General features: G+C 34.8%; 3 protein-coding genes across 3 annotated transcripts; 2 read left to right on the top strand and 1 right to left on the bottom strand.

The window, feature by feature from the left end:
* The first annotated feature begins 331 nt into the window (after positions 1 to 331).
* On the top strand, positions 332 to 1,114 carry LOC146136871 (uncharacterized). Its single transcript, XM_083396273.1, has 2 exons — positions 332 to 583; positions 1,025 to 1,114. The coding sequence occupies exons 1-2, from the start codon at positions 332 to 334 to the stop codon at positions 1,112 to 1,114; spliced, it is 342 nt and encodes a 113-aa protein (XP_083252399.1).
* A 1,501-nt stretch (positions 1,115 to 2,615) lies between these two features.
* Positions 2,616 to 6,825, bottom strand: LOC146136870 (uncharacterized). The gene is made up of 7 exons (XM_083395943.1): positions 6,691 to 6,825; positions 6,096 to 6,160; positions 5,464 to 5,556; positions 4,867 to 5,041; positions 4,246 to 4,392; positions 3,772 to 3,951; positions 2,616 to 3,002 (listed from the first exon to the last, which is right to left on the bottom strand). Exons 1-7 carry the CDS (start codon positions 6,797 to 6,799, stop codon positions 2,893 to 2,895), a joined length of 879 nt encoding a protein of 292 aa, XP_083252069.1. The 5' UTR covers positions 6,800 to 6,825; the 3' UTR covers positions 2,616 to 2,892.
* A 5,031-nt stretch (positions 6,826 to 11,856) lies between these two features.
* LOC146136869 (sorting nexin-5-like) lies at positions 11,857 to 20,835 on the top strand. The gene is made up of 9 exons (XM_083395498.1): positions 11,857 to 11,953; positions 12,140 to 12,247; positions 12,962 to 13,060; positions 13,802 to 14,008; positions 14,299 to 14,488; positions 15,822 to 15,903; positions 17,364 to 17,580; positions 18,110 to 18,244; positions 19,277 to 20,835. The coding sequence occupies exons 1-9, from the start codon at positions 11,951 to 11,953 to the stop codon at positions 19,346 to 19,348; spliced, it is 1,113 nt and encodes a 370-aa protein (XP_083251624.1). The 5' UTR covers positions 11,857 to 11,950; the 3' UTR covers positions 19,349 to 20,835.
* The last annotated feature ends 843 nt before the right edge of the window (positions 20,836 to 21,678 follow it).

Below are 21,678 nucleotides of genomic sequence, written 5' to 3'. Positions count from 1 at the left end.
TGGTTGGTATTTAACGTATTTGTGGACTGTGGTATTAAAAGTATAGTATAATAGTTGTTTTTAACAGTTTTTTTGGCGCTGGTCTAGAATCCTACCGCAGTTATTAGATCAACACACAATATTTGGGTTTTGGTGCGAGTTAGCATTTGGTTATGAGTGGTTTTATTATATTTGTTATTGAATACTATTGCATAACAAAAGGGTGTAATACAACCACATAGAATACTTACATAGACTATTCGACGCCTCTTCGCTTTTGACGAACCCTGCTTATAAACTAATCTGTTATAACGCTTAACGTTACTCTTCTATAGTGTCTAAGTACTTCAAAATGAAAGTTATAGGAAGGGGCTTTATGAAAACTGGAACAAAATCGTTACACCAAGCACTAACGATCCTCGGCTACAAGACATACCATATAGATGAGCAGATGTTTTACTTGGGAGACCAGCTGCTGAAAGCGCTAAACGAAGGTTGTACCACTGAAGAGTTTCGCGAAATGTTTAAGGACGTCGATGCAGTTACCGATCTACCTTCGGCTAAACTTTGGGAGGAAATCCACAAGGCTTTTCCCGAAGCTAAGGTAGACCTTTTTTCGGAACGTAAATGATGCATATTGCATAGTTCTGGGGTCTACTATTAATGGCTTTGTTCCACTTAGCGTTTGAGATTCGTTTGAGATTTTCAGCGTTATACACTAAGCATTTTGAACCAGAATTTCCGCATTTTACCGTTTATCTGGTAACTGTTACTTAGACAACCTGCCGTTTTTAAAGCTGCCGCTTGATTATGAACGGAAACTTGTATAAACAATAACACACCCACACATTAGACAAGGAAGCGCATGATGGTTATATTTCCAACGCAATCTGTCATAACCGCAACAGAGAAACAAACTTCCCTTATCCTTATTTTTACCATCTTGATTTGTGTTTCTTTTTTAACAGAAAGTCGGCATTGTCTTTAACGAACCAGTTACATATAGTAAATTGTATCCTAACCCTTTATTGTATTTGCTGTACAGATTGCTCCGAAACATCAGACGCTGTTTTTTCAGCCCAGAGACGGCTGGGGGCCATTGTGCGAGTTTTTGGGGGTGCCAGTGCCCGTTTAGGGGTGCCAGTGCCCGATGAACCGTTCCCCCACCTAAACAAGAAAGGGTCGATTGTCACCGAGTCAATAAATGATTCTAAAATGTTTAATCAATTACGTAAAGAGTTGTCTGTAACCGTTCCGTTGTTGATGGCAATTTGTGCGTTTCTTGTTTACTATATTATTCAATTATGTTTTTAGATTTTTTGAATAAATCTTCTGAACTTAAAAACTTTCCATAGCGGAGCGCGTATTGAATTCTGTCCTTTTTCCCGCACTAGAACAGCAAATAGCAAGGTTTGACGAATAAACTAAAACATTTCAGAAGGCAGCTTTATGGAATCCCTCTAAAAAGTGCTGCTAACAAAAAAGTAGGGTCTAACTGTAAAAATTCGCCACTCACCAACATTTGGTAATCCTTTCATTGTAATGTGCATAGCAAACAATTAGAAATTTCCGATACTTGACATTTTTATCGGTTACCGATACCCGACATTTTCAGACCAAACGTATCGTGTTCCGGTGCCAATGGCGTCATTTCTAAGCTTAAAAAAACTAATTCGTTTAAATTAAGAGGTTCAAAGATATTTTTGTCGCAGGTCATTAGGTCAAAAATTATCTTTGGCGTGAATAGGTTTGATTACCATCAGTTGTTAACCTATTATTTTTTTAGAAATTTACCTTATAAATTTCTACATGGGTTGCAAATCATGGCTGAAATACTTATATGAATATGTTATTGGATCAGCACCAATACCACCATAGTACCGAACGAGAACGATACAACCAATTGGAATCGCTTATCGGCCCTGATCCGATATTATTAGACATCACTTCAAACGATAATACGACGATATTACGAATAATAAATTGATTTTGTCTACACTGCCGTCTCTTTTGATTGCAAATTTTAACTTTATTTTGACCTATAAACGTCTTAGAAACAGGCCCCTAGGTGCTGAAAACAACTTTATTCTTTCATTCGTGGACAGACGAGGTCCTTCAAAAATTTTAACTTTATTGACTTTTGCGGGCCTTACTTATCACGTATGATCAAGCAACTGTATTTTCTACCACTGGATTTGTGTATTTTAATTTTCGGTCGTATTAGCCTAAATTTTTGAAAAAAAACGAAAAAAGCCTAAAAAAGCCAAATTTCATTATTTTTTTTTTGAAAAAATAAAATATAAAGAGGTTTAAAAAAACCTAAATTTTCAAATTTGGCTTTGAAAAATCCTAACTGGCAACCCTGCTTGATACAGCTTTTATTCCAGCGACTTTAAATACGTTATCGTGTGTACTAATTGTGTGTTTCTAGAGTTTAACATGTTAAGGACAGGTTATTTAGTGGCCAGTTCCTTGGAGTAAGATACCTATACGAAACGTGTAAGAGATTTCACCTTAACAGCTAGCGCATCGGCCTACTTGCCCATAGCAACTACCACAGAGCGCCTAATCGCAAAACCTGCACTCTAAAATACAACCTAATTTTCTAGAAACTTTTTGCTATAGTCATGCACATACATACTGTGTTATTTTAATCACGCTTAAATACAAAATTACTAAATTTAACGAAATGACAACTTTTATTTAATGAAATGATGATTTTTAATACCTTCTGTTGGAAAGGCAGAAGTTAATTATATATCTTAAATATCTACAGTTTTTTACATCCAAAACTTTTGGTATGTGGTTGCTTCGTAAAACTTAATGACATCTATATAAGGCATCATAAATTTAAAGTAGGTATTTATCTTTAAGGGAACCGAATCTTTTATTCCAAAATAAGCTTTGTTAAACTTAGTCCGACTTGGCCATCTTGATGTTAGTAAAGATGTTTCCTCTCAACGCCCAAGCGACCAAAGAAACAACTCCCATGAACAAATAAATCTTGACGGTAAATGGTAGACCTATAGTGAATTTAATTCAATGAAATTTAATTTTCAGAACTCTCATCATGGCAGTTTTTGTATATCAAACATAAGACCAATAATAATTATAATCTCCCTCTAGGCTAATTGGCTATGTTATTTAAGAGTAAAAGTCGTATTTAAATACCTAAACCCTTTCTGCTTTCTTTTTATGCAATCAGCAGTGTTGTCAAGACGAATTTCAAATTAAATTTACAAATGACAATTAAAGGTCCAGTTCCAGTCAGCAGTTGTTTTTTAATTCATTGTAACACTGGTAATTGAAGTTTTAAATAAAAACTATGTTTTACCATCAAAATGTGTGTTAAAAATAGGTTAGTTTGAGTTATTCCCCTACATGAAAAATTCAAATAGCCTAGTAAGTATAAATACTTGGATAGAAAAGCTTGCGTGTTTCTTTTACAATTTAGGGTAACAATTTTCGATCTAAATGTACCGTAGTAAAAATGGCAATAAATCGTTCTTCTCATATTAATGTTGTTTTCACAATCATTTACACAAAGTTTTTGTTTTTAAACGTTAAAATAGGTAAACTATGTGACTTAAATTTAGGTTCATACGGTAGGCCCTAGCCTAAATTTTATTGACAAAATAGACGATATTGCAAAAATATTTCAACATCCAGCGTCCTTGATGACCCAATTAATTGTTGTAGGTATACTTATTTCATGCAACGGAATCGAAGGATGTAGGCCAATCAAAGAATTAAAGCTCTAAGTAAATCACTAAAATTAGTACTGTAGCTCACCAGTGGTGAATGAATTATTTCCAACTACGCCAAAACAGAACAGGACAAAAAAAGGGTAACACACATATGAGTGTCTTGTGTAGCGGTGAAACAAAGCAAGGTCTGACACAATCCAAGCTGACCACATGACAACTGAAGGAATTATTCCAATGCTGCAAACAGTTGATTGATCAAAGATGCCTACAAATAACATATAATATGACATTGATCAAATTTGTCTATTAATCTCCTCGTCTGGGTTGGTATGATAAATCCCAAAATGCATCTAATATAAAGATTTGCTACGAGTGTTATTTAAATAAAGCATAAGTGGGCTAATTAAAACAGTATGTTTTTTCAACAAGTCCTAATGAAGTAGGGTGTTTACTGTAGCTTTGTGTTAAATTTAATAACTTCGATAAGTATTATTTTTTGTCGATATCCAACTACTAACCACTAGTCTGTTTCTAACAGTAGGTCCATACAAAAGGTAACCTCTTAATGTGCCATTTCCAACGGAGGGTCCATCCTCATACATCAGAGACGCTGTCAAAAACAAACTATTTCCAAAAATTGCAACGTATGCGGCCCAACATTCTGATCCAGTGACGACAATAAGGCCAAACCACTTTGCAGATAAACCTAAACGAATTGTTTATCAGGATTATTCATAAGTATCAATGTATATCCTATTGATGGACAACTGGACGTATAAAAACAATCTGTAAAATATATTCAACAAACATTAATAATAATTATATGTATTTTACAGTAAAAAGCCTACAAATTTTAGAAAAACAAAATATTAAATATGATTCCTAATATAATTTAGCACTACCAAAATCATATTTCACAAGGTCATTGAGATTCTAGATAAAATATTATACCGAAATTTAACACTTTTAAAGTGCGAAAAATGATATGCTACATTATTTCCCCCCTGTTTTGATAGACATTAAGCCTCGTTTTAGTATATAACCGCAATTTATGTTTATTTTTACGTAAAGCGATATATTTTAAGAATAATGTTGTAGGTTAAACATTTGGATTCAAATATTTTTTAGACACGCAACAGAAATTTAGGTCGCTTTTCGGTCGTTCTTTTTTACTATTTACCTGAAGATTTTTCTCTGAGATTTTCAGCTTTTTTAAAGGCCATTATCATGAGAAGAATGCTCGCAAATCCACAAGTCGAGATCAGAATAAACGTTAACAACAGTTTTTCGGATGAGTATGAAAATACCCATCCAGTAAGAGCCAGTCCACTAACTAACCAACAAGTATAGTACCACTGAAAAAACAAGTTAGCTTGTAAGTGGTAGATAACTGTCTTGCTTATCGTGCAATAAGTGTACTTAAAAAATCGATGTTTTGATTGGAAAAGTCAGATTTAGTTAGCCTTATATTCAAAATTAAAATTATTAAAACAAGTAAGCTTATAATGACCATGGATTACCGCCGGAGGAGAATAAAAATGTACAGTGTTTTTGTTTTTTTCCGAAACGGTCCCCCAAATTTCTCCAGCGGTTTCCCAAATTTTGGACTTGCAACATTTTGGTATTTAATGAAACACTTGCGGTCTCTTAAAACTACTTAGCGGTCGCCCAAACCAAACCATAAAAAAAATCTGAAAATGTATATTTAATTACAATTTCAGCTTCTTTATTAATAGTCCTACGTCTAAGGCTATTGCAATTCTGTATATAAACTTACTGGGCCGAACACTTTCTGCTTTCCCTCTAATAGACAAAGGTAGATCAATGCGGCAAAGTTTAGGAAAAAACAGGTGCCAATCGCTAAAGGAAACTGGAGGAAAAGTAGAATTGCATTTCATTAAATCAAGGCAGCCGTCGACGAGGGTAAATAACTGCAGAAACTTTTTTAAGGTGAAACCTTTATGGAAGATGAACTATTTTGTGTTATTAGACAATCAACGTTAATCACAGCCAATTATAAAACAGATCATTGAGTATATAAAGACTTCGAAAACGTCGTTTTTTCACCATATTTGTATTTTCGCGCATCTTTTTTTGAAGTTAGTTGTATACTGTTAGAAGTATGATCCCTAAATGCCTCTTTAATACAACATATGCGCACTGCATGTAACATTGTCCTTTGTAGTCGAAATGTGAAGCAAATGACCATTTAACTCGTGATATTCTTCGCAACATGAAACAATTGTAATTTTGTCACTAATTCGAAAAAAAAATAGATTTGTCCAATGAACGAAAACGTTAAGTCCGTAAAGTATTGTGCTTTATAAACTAAGTCAGATGATATTGCTAAGTGTGCATTTGCGATATTACAAGCAACTTTTTCCTTTTATATAACATTGTATTACTTACGACAAACGGAAGAGGCAACAAACCAATTCCAGAGTATTTCAGTCTGAGGACGGCAAACACCGAAGCTGCAATACAATAAAATATTAATTGGATAGCATAAAGTATAAAAAATGGCCAAATTTTTTTAATTTTTTAAGGCTATCTTTGTATATGGCCGTATTTGTCTAATTCTAAATAGAGGAATAAGGTGGCACTGTATAAAGACAAATTGTATTGGATTCTCGACAAGCTTTCGCACAACCGTGCTTCATCAGGTCAAAGTATAAATTAAAACAATAAGCGCGAGTAAAAGGCGATAGGAATGGTGACGTTCAACATGCGAGGCACGGTTGTGCGAAAGCTTGTCAAGAATCCAATACAATTTGTCTTTATACAGTGCCACCTGATTTCTCCTTTATTTAAGCGGTAATCTGATATATTTACATATATTTGTTCATTTGAACTTTCTAGTTTTCAAACTTTGATTTAAACTGTGTTGAAATGTTGTTTTTATCTGTTGTATACAGAATATATAAAATTAACAAAATTGAAAAGTATTTTTAACATTTGTATTTTGAATTACTGAAACCAATGAAATATTAATCTTATGTTATACCTGACTCATAATTGCTTGATTTTCCTGCTGTTAAAATTAAAAATGCTATTATCGGAAATGTATTTATTATTAAGCTTATAAAAGCTAGTTTCTGTCCCGCGTTCATCATTAATTTTTATAGGCTCTATACTCGCTAAAAAAATCAGAATACACACAGATTAGAACAAAAACATATTGGAAAACTTCTGATTCTCCTTTATAAATACATGGGTCTGATTAAGCATTTGTTTTAAATCTCACATTTTATTCAGAAGTATTGAAACACTAACAACTACATACACTCATGCTGCGAGTCTGTGTAATTGACACAGGCTTGATTAGACCGATTAGAGGAAATTTTAAACACAAAGTCCAAGTGAATAACACGCTGGGAAACAAAAACCACAGGCATTGAACATGGTAAAGCTCTGATTTAAATGCTACTTTTACTGTATCCTATATACACATATAGAAAACCCAAATACAAAAATATATAGGCTAATATATATAGCATTGGTCACTAATCTTTTTCATAAAGGGCCAGAGAACTTTACCGATTGATATTTGTTATTTGTGGGCCAGAATAAAACTTAGCGTCGAACTTTAGTAACTTGATTATCGTTTAACGAAAACGAGAAGAAGTATTTAAAAAAAAAAACTGTGGTAAGTTGTTCAAAATTGAACCCTACAACATTTCAACTGTGTTTTACTTTGTGTAGAGCAACATCTCTCCTCGGGCTGCGGGTTTAGTAACCTGCTTTCGAGTATCAATAATAGCTAGATTTTCTTTACAATAAATCATTTTTTAGACGGCATATAGTGAGAACAAAAACATTAAAACACAAAAATTCCCAGAAACAACAGCAAAACTATGTATTCTTAAGAAAACCTGCACCGTTATGTATTCTTAAGAAAACCTGCACCGTCAGTTAATCCTTAAATTGTGCTGGCGCTCGGCATTTAACTAAGCTTAACCTCTGACAAAAATCTCATTTGTGAAAAATTTTCGTGTTCGGCACAATTTGAGTGTTTCCCGTTTAAAAAACGCCGCGGGCAAGAGAGTCTCTGTTTTGCCACGAGTTGTCAGTTCCTTATTCGCGTTATGCCGTGTGCAGAAGCGTGCAACAATCCGTTGGAGTTCATTTTACCCTTTGTGACACGCATGATGTGCGATTTCTTTACTTGTCAAAAAAGTAAACTGTATAAAAAGCTACAGGTGCTTTAATTGTTTTTTTGTCAGTAAACTGTATTAAAAGCTAAATGTTGTTTAATTTAAAACGAGCTATTTGTACATAACAAATTGTCACTAACCAAAGCAAAAATGTAAAACAGATGATTAAGTAAAACTTGGTGATGCCACGATAAGTTTACCAAAAAACGGCGTTATGGTTTTGCACCTTGTTCGTATTTTTGCGTGTCTTTCATAACAAGTGGGATCATGTACAGGCGGCAGTACAGGATTTTTGAATGGGGGTATAAGAACTTTATTCAGAGATGACGTCACAACTTTACGTCAAATCGTAACATCACAAAGTTATCTTAGTGTGACGCCATAGTAAAGTACCCCAAGAACACCAAACATTTCGTTTATTTTGCGAAAATTTTAGTAGAGGTTGTATTTTCGATCTTAAAAGCTACATTACATAAATGTTATCGATTTACGCAAAGGTAATAAACGCCTTTATATCGCCTCAGTTGCCCAAACTTTTACTTTTAAGGGTGCGATGACACGCGTGTACGTTGTTAAAATAGGCAAAATTCGACGTTTCGGTGGGGCCATGGTCACGAGCCAATGGATCTGCCCCTGCTAATGTCGTTCACCACTATTTACCTGTCATTACTTCTAATGAGGTGTCATATACAGATGGATGTATACGATTTATGTATTACAAATTATACACGCCTTGCAGGTATAATGTACAAACAATGAGTATTGTACACCCAATTCGTTGAAATTTACTAGTTTTAACGCCACCTAATACATTAAGCCCACCTGCAGACATGGTCTGTCGGGGTTTACAATCACCAGCCCTGGGGCAATTGGGTTGAAAGAGGCGTCGATATGCCAGGGGTTGTTATCGTCGAAATGGAGCAGATGTACTTTGTATTCTGGCCCGAGATGACGAGCCAACCATTCTATTCCGAACATGTTGGTAACCTGGATGAAATCGGATAAAATGTTTTATTAAAAGTTAAGTATTTTGTGATGAACAAATTGGTCAGGAATAGTAGGCGAGTGTTTTATCATAAACCAACCAAGTTTTTCAAGTATCGTATGTCAGTGATAATACATGCCCGGAAAATTAACACTGTTATCTTTCTTTTTTAACATCTTTAAACTGTTTTCCTTCATGCGCTAAACAAAAGAAGGAAGTTTCTGTTTTTTTCTGAAATTTTTACTCACACTCAGTTGAGTTTTCAATACGAAATACTCTCGACAAATCATGGACGCGGAAGCATACGCAGCAGTAATCAGTATATTACACCTGGAATTTAAGTGTTATTAAACAAATCAAATTTATTGTTAGAAGCCTGAAAATGTGACACACCAAGGGAAATATATATATATTTTTTTTACCAAAAATATTTTTTTTGCAAATGTAAAGATACTTTTTTTCTAACATTAATCAATAAATAGCTTTATCAAATGTTAAGGCATAATTGGATTCGAAATACTCCTTACTCTCCAAATTCGCTTATCTGCACAAACCAACCACCAAAAAAACTATACTTCACCCTTTTATACCTGACTTTTCTGCACGAAAATGTCTTTTCCACAGCGGGTAAACTCAGCCGCGTCAAACACCGGTTCGAACTCGGTTAAAACGTATTTTCCGCGACCCGCCAGACGAGTTCGTGCCTCCATGTCGTCCACCGGGTAGTTCTATTACCAGGTTAAACAATAAGCTGTTGTATTTCAGTTTGAAATTCGAACTGGAAATAAGTCGAAAAAAATTGTTTCACTTGGTAATATGCTATGTTTTAACCATTATTGCAACAGGTCAATTTTTCATCTGCAGTTGTGTTGTTACTGTTTAACTATAGCAAATAGATCACCGAAAAAGTCGGTATTGTCACCGAAAAAGGTCGGTATTGATCACCGAAAAAGTCGGTATTGTATTGCACCTTTAGTTGAGTTACTGCTGCAATCGGGCCAAAACATTACTTAAAGTTTAGCCTTCTTAATCCCATTTAGGAAATTCTTAAATTAATTACAACCAGGGCCTGGAAGCCGAGCATGGAGCCGGAGCCCCGGAGCCGTGCATTTTTAACGGAACCGGAGTTCTAAGTGAAATTCAAATGGAGCAGGAGCAGGAACTGGAGCCAGTTGTTTAAAAAATAGCTCCGGCTCCGATTTTTTCATAAGATGCTATGCTACTACTAATGGCTGAATTCACTTAATTTAACAGCAACCCTTCACAAAATTAGGAATTGCTGACCATTGTGGTGTTTCTTTTTTTTATTGTATTGTTTTGTTTGTGAATATTTTGAAACGCTAGATATTGTAAATTGAGCGTTCATCCTTAAACCTCAGTTTTTGACGTAGTGAGGCCGGAGCTGGAGCCGGAGCAATTAAACATTTACGCCTGTTCCAAAGCCCTAGTTACGACTATACCATCTCATGACCATGAGAATGTTCGTAGATCAGATATTATTTTAATTCTTTAGTAGCCTATACCTACTGAACGCTATTTTCATGAATGTTATTGATGCTTAATAAATCAAATAATTTCATACCAAGCAAGGCTGCGGACTCCCGAGTCCCGAGTCCGACTCCTTTCAAACGTGCGATTTCGTCTATAGTCCCGAGTCCGGCCCTGATTCAACAGCCTGCATTCTGCCAATTTACGTAACTTAAATAACGTGGATATTCAGCAAATCACTTAGAGGGGTGTCGTATAAATCATTCACTCACAATACATGGTTGGAAAATAATATTTTTACTGCGCATGCACATGTCGGACTCGGGACTCGGGTAGTTTGTCGTGGGCTTACTCAAGTCCCGACTCCGACTCCGCAGCCCTGTTAATAATAGACAGAGAAGCTTGGTTAAAATCACTACACAAATTTATTGCTGCATGATCTAAAATCCACACAAATTTTATAAATTAGCACGGAATGGTAACCCTGGCTATATATCTTCTTGATAAGTTTTTAAAGAGTCAGGTAGTGAGTTAAGGTTGGCTAGGAGCCAAGACACGTAGTTGTTGATCGACCTTAAATAGGTCAAAAGGAAATTTCCAACTTCCACTAGTGATTTTACTCTAGATATCTGTTGCACGAAGTAGGTTATGTTGTGGCAATTTTGATACACTGTTAAAGAAACTCTTCGACGGTATCCTTCACGCCGAATTTGTAGAGATCCGTGGTTATTCGAAAGACGGTCAATTTAAAATTGATTCATTGCTTTTCGTTAATAAATGCCACTTCAAAAAATAGGCGCATTATGATTCAATTGGGTTACAACCGCGTTACTGAAAAACAGGATCAAGTTTGGCTGAATTCATTACCTGCAACCATGGTTGTGGAGATGATTTAAGTCTTTTCGGCAAAATGACTTGACTTGAGGTTGAAAATTAAGTGTTTTTCATTAAGCGTTTATCATAAAATTGGTTATTTATTCTAATTTTTGCACATAAAAAAGTTTGCTTGCCCTCTATTGCGTTTCTGGTATATTTTCGTTAGGGTATTTCTTATAATCGAACAAGTTTACACAAGTTTAATACCTTAACGTGTCATTTTTTATTACAAAAAGGACCTGACATGGAATTGACTTGCTTTAATTATGACTTGACTGGGACTTACTTGTTATTGATTCAAAAAGACATGACTGGGACTTAATTCATTTTCAAAATTATTAAACCTGTATAAATCTCTTTGGTTTTTAAGACGCAAAACTCGCTTAGATCGTATCTAAATACCGGTACTGGTTTTAACACAAAAAACGTTCATAAGCGTTTACATAATTTTGATAAATTCTGGGTATTGCCGTGATTCTATTTTATTAAATAAAACTATTCTAAAATTAGAAATGCATCATGAGAAAACAGCAATGTCTTGTTTTCCGTCACTCAAATATTGTGGCTATTCATGCGTAAAAGGCTGCCCCCTTCTGAAAACTTAGGAGTTTCAACCGTTGGTTGGTATTTAACCTATTTGTTTACTGTGGTATTAAATTTATACTATATTATTTGTTTTTAACAGTTTTTTTTTAATTCGAGTAGTTTAGTTACTTAATTTAATTACAACCAAGTGCAAGGTAAACAAGACATTGGGTATCATGGTAAGTTGTGAAATGTTTACTTATGTATGCAGTTTTTAGATAAAACAAATTTAAATTGTAGATATATATTTATTTGTGTATGCCAATTGTAAAAAAAAAACGTGTGTAACATAACTAAACAAAATCTATGTCTTGTTTTAAAATAGATATTGTATTAATCGTCTGTGAATTATGATTTGTTTGCAGGCAGAAGCAAATGGAATTGGCGTTCCCTTTAAACCTACATTCAGTTGCAAGGTTCCAAATGCAGCTAAAAATGGGGAAACAGTTGAATTCTTTGTTGAAAGCACAAAGGTTATTCAAGTTATATCCTGTGTGGTTTTTATGTGGTGGTTTTAATATTACATACCTGTCTGTATTTCATAGTAGTTTATGTTGAGATCTTAGGTATGCAGCACGCTAAATGTTGAGTTGCGCAATCCTGTTTTTAGCATACCTGAAGTTTGAAATCCTGCCAAAATTCAACATTTTTACAAAATTTATGTGGGCAATATACTAGTTCAGATGTGCACATTAATTGCTTTCAAAAACTCTCAGGTGTGTGGCTTCCACAGAATGCAGACTGGAACACATAATATTTTAGAACAGATTTTAGACTGCGGCTGTAGACATGCATAAACTTCAGTCAGTAAAAGCACACTTCTCTATACTTGAGATTTTTCTTAGTAATTTTTCCAGCTGCGCAAATTTTAAAAATTACTAGTTTAAAGGCACACAAATTACTAGTAATGGTTTGCCCCTCTGCATTATGTGGCAGGTGTGCATCCAAGATCTCGGTGTAGAGTCCTATGGAATGCAGACTGGATTGCTGTAATTTCATTTATTGTACAATAGCCCTAAAAAAGTATAAAAAAAACTTTTGAGTGCTTATAATAAGAAACAGCTAAATATTTTCATGTATTAAAATGTTTTGTAAAAACAATCCAGAAATTCTGATTGTTTGCTTGTGTTTTATTGTTATTTAGTAAATTAAGTTTGAAACATATAGTTCTTTTTTATCATTTAAAGGTTGGAAGTGAAAGAGCAACTGTCGTCATAAGAGTCCATGATGATTTTGCATGGTTGCTACATTGTTTGAAAACACAAGACAGTGTCAAAAGCATTATAGTAAGTTTGAAGTTTGATGTGTTCAACTTGTAACCGATATTTAAAAAAGTGTAATATCTATTTTAATATGTTATTGTGAAACAAAACACATATTTACATTTATCTTATTAATGTAATAGAAGGAGTATTTTTTTTAACTAAGTATATGAAATAGTTCAGTGGTCGCAACTCGCAAGGGGGGTGCAGGTGGTTGTCTGGAGGATCGCTGTGCAGTATTTAATAAAAAAAATTTGTAAGAAATAGAAGCAATATGAACTAAAATATTAGCAGTATAGAAGGAGCAGAAGCAACCGCCAGTCTAATATTTGTGTTTATGTGGCTTTTGCTGCAGTGAACCAGTCATGTTTATGACATCACCATTACACTTTTAAGTTGAAAAATCAAGCGTAGCTTTAGTCAAACAATGTCTGATAAAAACAAATGGATGCTAAAACGGTAACTTTAGCTTGTTGTGCATCTAGATTTTTCCCCAATTTATTATTTTCTAATTTAGAAATGTGTTTTTTATTGACTCTAGTTTATTTGTCATACACTATAATTGGGGCGCCGTACCAGTTCTGAAAAGATTAAAAGGGGTCACGAGAACAAAAAAATTGAGAACCACACCAAAAGTTGTTTTTACTTAAAACAAGTATCTTTCTATTTTTCCTGCAGTATGTCCACATTTATATACAAAAACCATTTGTCCAAAGTATGCGTCACAATTCAACTTATGTGGAATCTGCCTAATTTTCCCTTCAGTTTCCACCTGTACCGAATCCACCAATCACCAGCTTGCAGGCAGCGGAAAAGAAAACACGAAAACAAACTGGAGAGAAGAGCCGAGTCCTGGTCGGAGACGATTACAGTGACAATTGCTGTGCTTACGAGAAATTTCTTTCACTTTGCTTGAACCACCCTCGACTGGGCCACTGCTCAGTTTTGGAAAAGTTTGCTTTCGAAAAAGATGTAAAAACATTTGTTGTTCTTTGTATAAATTAATTAAAAAGTTTATATATACATATTTTTATTTAGGATTTATAATATAAAAATAATTATATTGTTATTCAAGCATATCTATTTGAATAATTTGAAATAAGTTTTTCAAAAAGATTTTTTTTAAAATAACCTGAGAAACTGGAATGCTTTGAAATAAGGGACTGTTTAAAAAAGGCTGTTCCCTTAAATTTGTTAATATTACTATTTTATTTTTTTTATTTTCATACTATTTATGTTTTTTTTTATTGTTTTCATGACAGCCACCAGCCCGAGTTAAGGTTAGACGGAATTTTTTCGAGTCAATAACCAAAACCGTGGATGATATTCGCCTGGCCAGCTACAAAGATCATGATGAAGAATTCCAGCAAATTCGTGTTAGTACAGTGGAGAATACGAAGAATATGAAGGTGGCCTCCAATAAGTTCCAAGACACTATTATCAACGAACAAAGTAAGACAAAATCGTGTTTTTATTTGTCCTGGAGTAAAAACTGTCTTTATTTTTGAATAGAAAAATAAATTGGTAATAGTATAGTTGTCTGGGATTGCAACAGCCGTTTATCTTTCTTGTTGTTGTTTGTAAACTTATTCTTTTGACCTGATATGCTATTTGCGTATTAAAGTGTCTTGTTCAGAAGTAAAGACAGCAAGTTATAATTCGGTATGCCAAATAATATCGTTTAAGTGGTAGTATCGGTATTCATCCGATACTAGAGTAGTATCTGTGACGATCTGATATTAAATTAATTGGTGCATAACAGCAAGACCAATTTCTAAGGAAACCTTCTGGTAAAAAAATAGAAGATAAATAGGCTTTTTAGCACAAAATCATCCCTAGTCCCTACCATCTCTACAACAAATTATTATCAAACTGCATAACGCCTACCATCTCTGCAACCAATTAACAAACTGCATAACACAATCGGAAATTGTTATCTGCTTAAACAAATTGTCCTATTTAAAGATTGGTTTGGGACAAATGTGGTTTTGCTTGTTTTATAATACCTCAATTTGTACTGGACTAAAATTCTAGCAGCACCACTGTGCTCTCCCAAACCATGTTGTGTTGAAATGTGAGTTTTTAAAAAGAAATATCTTGTGTACATGAAAAAAGTTAATTTTTAAGCTAAATTGCCATGAAAAAAAATTTGTAAGAAACATTCTCAAGTTTGTAAACTACATGACATTTTAGTAATGTTACCGAACCCGTTACTGGTTTTGTACTTCTATAAGGTAATATACACGCAAATTGAAACGATGCAGAAAATGGTTATGCATTTTTTAAGTTAAATGATTTTAGAAAGCCGATTTGAATTACATACAAAAACATTTAGTCTGTAACGTGATCAATAGTAGTATATTCACGCGAAATAGGTTCACACTCGGGGCATATTTACAATTCGACTGCTAGCTAGTTTAACAGAAATATACGGCAAAATAAAGCCTTGCGTTTATTAAACGCTTGGTTCATTAAAGAACGTTTAATGCCGTCTAGGTCTAAACTCGTATAATTGGCCCGACTGTGGTAGGAGGAAAATTAAGGACAAACACTTTGCAGTCTAAACGAAGCTTACCGTCACTAGTTTTATGTGCACGGCTGCGGAATATTAATATTTTAGAAATAAATAGTCTATTGAACTATACTCGTAATGCTAATAACTAGATTTTATCATTCTATAAACAAAACAAACAACATTTTCCAAACCGCAAATTAGGTTCTTAAGTAAAAATATATATAAATAATAATATTTAGCAATTAACAACAAATTGTATGTTTTTTACAGGAATCTCTAATTCTTATCAGGAGATTCGAAGCGTCGCGAAGGAAATGTCAACCAACGATGAGAATTCGATTAAAATGGACTCGTGAGGCTTGTTGTCTATTTTCTTTTATTTCCGGTTTTTGCTGCGCGGTATTCGCAACGTACCGCCTATTTATTTTCACGAAGCATTTGGTTTTAAAATTAAACTTTCAACAAGTCTGCATCGGGTTCAAGTGAGAAAAACTTTAAAACACATGAAACGAAATATATTATGCAAAAGCAAAACCCAATTTTAAGTCGGGTATTCCACCTGTGAAACCTTTTTTTAAGAAGTGTTAAATTCACAAAACATGTCAACATAACTTTTAACGCCAAGGTATAAATTGACTTTTGACTCAACACCCTAATTAATAAGACGGCCTTCGTTGTACGTCTTAGTCTTAATTCAACTTGTTTGAGTTTAATGAAACGAAACCTACATGCACATGTGTATACAATAGGGTTGTTCAAAAAAACACTTTTTTGTCAAATTTCGGTGGAAAATTAAAAACAGCCTAACAAATGTTGTTGAAATGTGACATTTGTACCATGACTACTCACTTTTTTACTGCAAAACAGGTTTATTTATGGCTATTCAATTGCAAAGCAATGCAAAAAAAGAACAAAAAAAATTTTTTTAGGGGGAGGACAATTTACTTTTTTCAAAAATTTTAGCCCAAATCTGAATTTTTAAATTGACGATTTGGTTTGTGGATTTTTTAGACGCAACCTAACAATTCCAGGGGGTCCCCACCGAAATTTGACAAAAAAGTGTTTTTTTAACAATCCTAGTATACAACCACTGTTATGAAGTCTTAAACCAGCGATAAACGGCTTATATACCATAATTAGGACGTACAACAAAAGGCCATACACACGGCGCAATAGACTTATCGAATCATTCGATCAATTAAGGATTATTATCATACACGCTAGGCTAGGCTTAAGAAAAAATACCCCGCAGCAAGGTTCGAACTCACGACCTCTTCTATACCGCTCCCTATTGAATCGACTGATTCGGTTAGGCTCCCTTTGTAAGAGCCTTAGGCTTCTGTTCATGGACGAGTTTGGGGTGCTTAGGGTAACGCATCACTAGTGAAAACAGAGTGTTCAGTCCCCCTAAAACAATGGTAGATCTTTCTAAAAAATACTTGATGCGTACGGCTTCAGCTACTATTTCAACATTAATTCCGACAGTTAGTTAACTTAAAATACATTTTGGGCACCTTAATTTAAAATACATCAACTCTTTACCACTGTGCATATCGGTCATTTTGCGACTTCATATTTCTCGCAAAATTGCCAGCACTCTTGTCGAAAAACACAAGTCGGCACAAGTATACATACATTTAAAGTACCTTAATTTAAAAAACATCAACTCCTTACCACTGTGCATGTATTTCATTTTGCGACGTCTTATTAGGCGCAAAATTTTCGGCTCCTCCGTCGAAAACAAGAGTCGGCGTCTATGCTCCCGTCGTATTACTCGAAAATTTTCGCCCTGATCCGCTTTTCTTCTCTTAGAATCCTTCAGTTGCTTGAGAGTGCGGCCGACCACGCTCACAGTCAAAGCTGCGTGAACGTGACGAACCGACAGCGTACACTGGGCGCCGCCTTGCAGCTCTACTCGGGTTTTTCACGCAGCAAGCTCGACATGCTGCAGAAGCGCGTTCAGAAGATGGTCGAGCTCGACTCGGCCAAGAAGACCTTCGAGAAGGCTAAGCAGCAGAAAAAACAGCAGGTGAGCGAACCAGTCGCGTATTATGTGTATGTCAACAATAGGGTGTATCTTTATAGAATCGAAAACCATCGGCGGCAGGTTTTAGCCAGTCGATCACTGCTCCGCTGACGCGTATATTAACAAGTAAAACTCATAGTTAAAAACATGAGTAAAAACAGGATCAGACGTTTTGTTTAGAAGGAAAATTTTCTCCAAGTGGCATCATCAGTTCCTGTAAGAGTACTTTTGTTTTTGATGGCTTCGGACTGGAGCCATTGTTTACTTGTTTGATGGTTTCGGAGCTGGAGCCATCGGTTAAGTGTTTGGTGGCTCCAGAGCCTTAGCCATTGGGTGTTTAATGGCTCTGGTCCCGAGCCATTAGTTAAACGCTTGGTGACTCCGCAGCTAATGCCATTTGTTAAGTGTTCGTAACTCCGAAACTGGAGCCATTGGGTGTTTGGTGGCTTCGTGCTGGATCTGTACTATACAATGCTTTTTTACTGTGGCTCCCCAGCCCTGCAAAAAACTTTTAAGCGGTTTCGTTTTCCAGGCCGAGGAAAACATGAAGCGTCTTGAGCGGGAACTGAACGACTTCACCGAGCTCGCCAAGCCCGAGGTTGAGCGACACAACAGACAGCGACTTATAGCGATGCAGGATGCCCTCGTGCAACTTGCCGACTCTGAGGTAAGGCATCCATCTCACCGCCACTTAATTCGGTTTACAAAGGGTTGCTTTTAGTGATCGAGTGACGTCACATTTTCGGTCTGATACCGATATCAGATTTTTTTTCACGTTTTTGCCAATCGATACCGATTTTTTTTATATTCCTGGAATAAGGTGATAATTTAAATTGGTGAAAATTCAAATAACAATTAAGTTATCAACCTATTATATACCTTCAACTTTCATTTTGCATATTAACTTGGCACGATGCTGAATGAAAAAAAATGTTTTGGCAAAAAAATAGAAGTTTTTATTTAGGGAATTTTACCCCAAATAGTCCAAAGTTTAGGAAATGGAAAGACTGGGCAACACCGTTATACACCGAGGCTATTAGTTTGCCTAAATATAGGCGATTGTTTAAAAATGCGTCGCGTGTTCAAATTTAAAGTTAACATTTGCGTTTTATATGGTTTAATACCAGTATTGAAAAAAAACATATAGTGGGGAATGATTTTATAAAAGTAATATTTTGCTTATTCGTCATAAAAAAAGTTAACTTTGGAGCGAAACTGCCTTAAAATAAATTCTGTTAGATACATTCTTAAATTTGTTTACAACACAAAATCAAATTTAAAAAAGTTATTATCCTATTTTATTTTGTTTAATAACAGTATTTAAGTTTTGCAATTTTATTGAAAATGTTGTGCTGTACAATTACTTGCGACAATATTCTGGGAATTGCTTGCGACAATATTTCGGGAATTTTTTTTATATATTTTCGGAAAAAAAGTAGTCAAAAAGAGTTCAAGTTTTTGGAGCATAATGGTTTGAGGTTGTGTAAGACGTGGTAAGAATGTCAAAGCCCACACAAAGTAGGTATTTTGAAAATAAATAAAAAGATATTCGAAACGTTCAAAATGATACCTACTTCTGTATGGGCTTTGATATTCTTGCTAAATTTTGGTTCCTGTTTTCAAACATCATCATTTGGGCTCTTTTTTATCAATTTTCGTTTTAAAGCTTTAGCAAAACAAATCTTACTTTGCGTTGCAGATAAAAAATGCCCGGGACGCGTTGGCCGTTTATAGCAAGTTGTGCTCCGACGTGCAAAAACTCGAGCTGTAAAGTTGCGAGGAAACGTACTCCCCAAGCCGCTAATCCAGGCGCAAATGAACGACCAGTGTTGAACTTTTCCTTCATCATTTAAAGTGGACGTGTAAACATTTCGTGATTTGCTATATTTTACTTTTCCTTATGATATATCATCGCCAATTCTATAGCTGCAAATCCGCTCGACATAAAGTACCTTTTATTATAAAAGCTTGAAAAGCGCTATCGGAATCGGTGCAAAGCAGCATTTAAGTGTCATGTTTCGAAAACAAGGAACCATTCTGTTAATTTACGCAAATCACACCATTTCTAATATTGTACATTCTCTTACTAAGTCAGGACCACCGTTTGTAGCACAAGGGTTCGAGCTCAATCCATACAAGTTAGTTGTATATTGTAAAAAAGTAAAAAAAAATATTTTTGAGAACTTACAAACTGATAAAAAAAAATCCATCCATCGAAATCGCCGCATTACATTACATAACTGTTTTAAGTAGTAGTTTTATGCAGCAAACACTCTGCAGTATTACCATTTTTTCATTTATAGAGACATTTAGTATTACGTTAATTACATTGGAGACACTTTTGTTTATTGGACGCAAATACGAAAAAAGGTACACACAGAACCTTAATGAAATTATTGGTGCCACATTTTTTTCGACAACGCTTTTCGTTGCTACCTTACCTGAAGCAATTGCACTATAACAACCTGTTGTTTTCCTCGTACGTTCAAGACCAGTCTGTATGCTGAATAATCGACCAACAGAAAAGATTTTCGACTTAAGTTTGATTGCTCGCTTTTAACGAATCACTTTGTGAAACTGTTTAAAACGGTTTAAAGCACGTGACATCGAAGTGTTTCATTCCATCACCATGTTATTTGTGAAACATTGAACTTATGTATTTAAAATCTGTAGCAAATATACACCAAGTCATGTACTTCACGAAGTCACTTTGGTGCGAAATTCAAGACGTGGTAATGCTGCATTTAAGCTTCTGTAGGTAACAGAAATGTTTTTTTTTATATATTATGCTAAGGTCTCGTTGTTCAAAGTTTACTATAAACTTTAAAATGCTTCATATATTACATCGTTATTAATTGTTATTCGTTTACCCTGTTCTATAGCAGTGCCTTGTAAAGCAATCTATGATTCACACATTTTCACGAATTAAAAAAAAATATTTCACAGGAGCACCAGTTAATCTATTAAAAGTTGTACCCAGTGTGGCTTTCAATCGTTACCCTACCGCGGACTGCTGTATGTGTAGTTGTCCACATTTTTCTGATAGCGTGCCTTAGAACCTTAAGCTTTGCTTTGCGAAATTGCAGCAGTTGTTACCTTTCTCGAGATTTTTCTTTCGTTTTGTTTTGATTTCACTTCAGACCCATTTCTTTGCCTTCGTATACTTCGAAAACATTGTGATGGACGCGTGTGTATGATTAACATGATTTTTGTCACCATATGTGCAATACATAGTAAATAAATACATTTCTATAAGGATTTTTTGTTTGTTTTATTTTATGCGCACCGACGCATCTGCAGCGCCTTCGTATAGTTTTTTAAACGTTAAGCCACATAAGCTGAAACACGTTAGAAAATAAGGAATCTCCCGCAGACAATAAAATGTAAAAGAAAAATTCTAATTTTCGTATCAGAGGATCTTAAGACTGTTTTCAAACCACATAAGTAGAAACATATGTTTTTACCTCGCTTCACGGTGATGTAACATACAAGTCCCGTAAAGCGCAACAAAGCGAAATCTTGGTATAATTTGTGGAGGTGTGTTATGTAAAATTCGGCAAAGTTTTATTTTACTCTTCTACTGCGTCAAATCTTAAAATTGAGAAAGAATTTTGGGTCAAACATAGAATCCTTAGTCAGTGTTTATTTCTGCGAAGTCAGGGGTTTCCAACCTGTGGTACGCGAAGGTTTTCCAGGTTGTTCTGTTGTTTCGACAGGCCATTGAACAGTGGGCGTTAATCATGTCAAATGATTGCTCTTGGTGGATATAATCTACTGTTTTATAGCTTAAGCTACAAATAGCGTTCAATATTGCTAGTTGTAAGCTAAAAAAAGATAAAATTATGATTTGATAAAATTAGTTGTTCTGCAAGAAGTGGTACGCGTGATACTACAGAGCGTTCAAGTGGTATAAGATCGTAAAAAGGTTGGGAATCCCTGTGCTAAGTAAACACCGACATCGTCTTGTCTAACGAACAAAGAATTATGCATATGTAAAACACCAAATTTAACAAAAAAATGTGCAAAGAAAAGAGCATAGTTCTGAATAAAAAAATACTTGATGTTCTCGCTTTTTTAGTATTGCAATGCGCATATTTAAGT

This window comes from Ascidiella aspersa, chromosome 8, assembly GCF_963924565.1.
Source record: "Ascidiella aspersa chromosome 8, kaAscAspe10.2, whole genome shotgun sequence".
Lineage (NCBI taxonomy): Eukaryota > Metazoa > Chordata > Ascidiacea > Phlebobranchia > Ascidiidae > Ascidiella > Ascidiella aspersa.
This window is presented reverse-complemented; position numbering and strand designations above follow the sequence as displayed.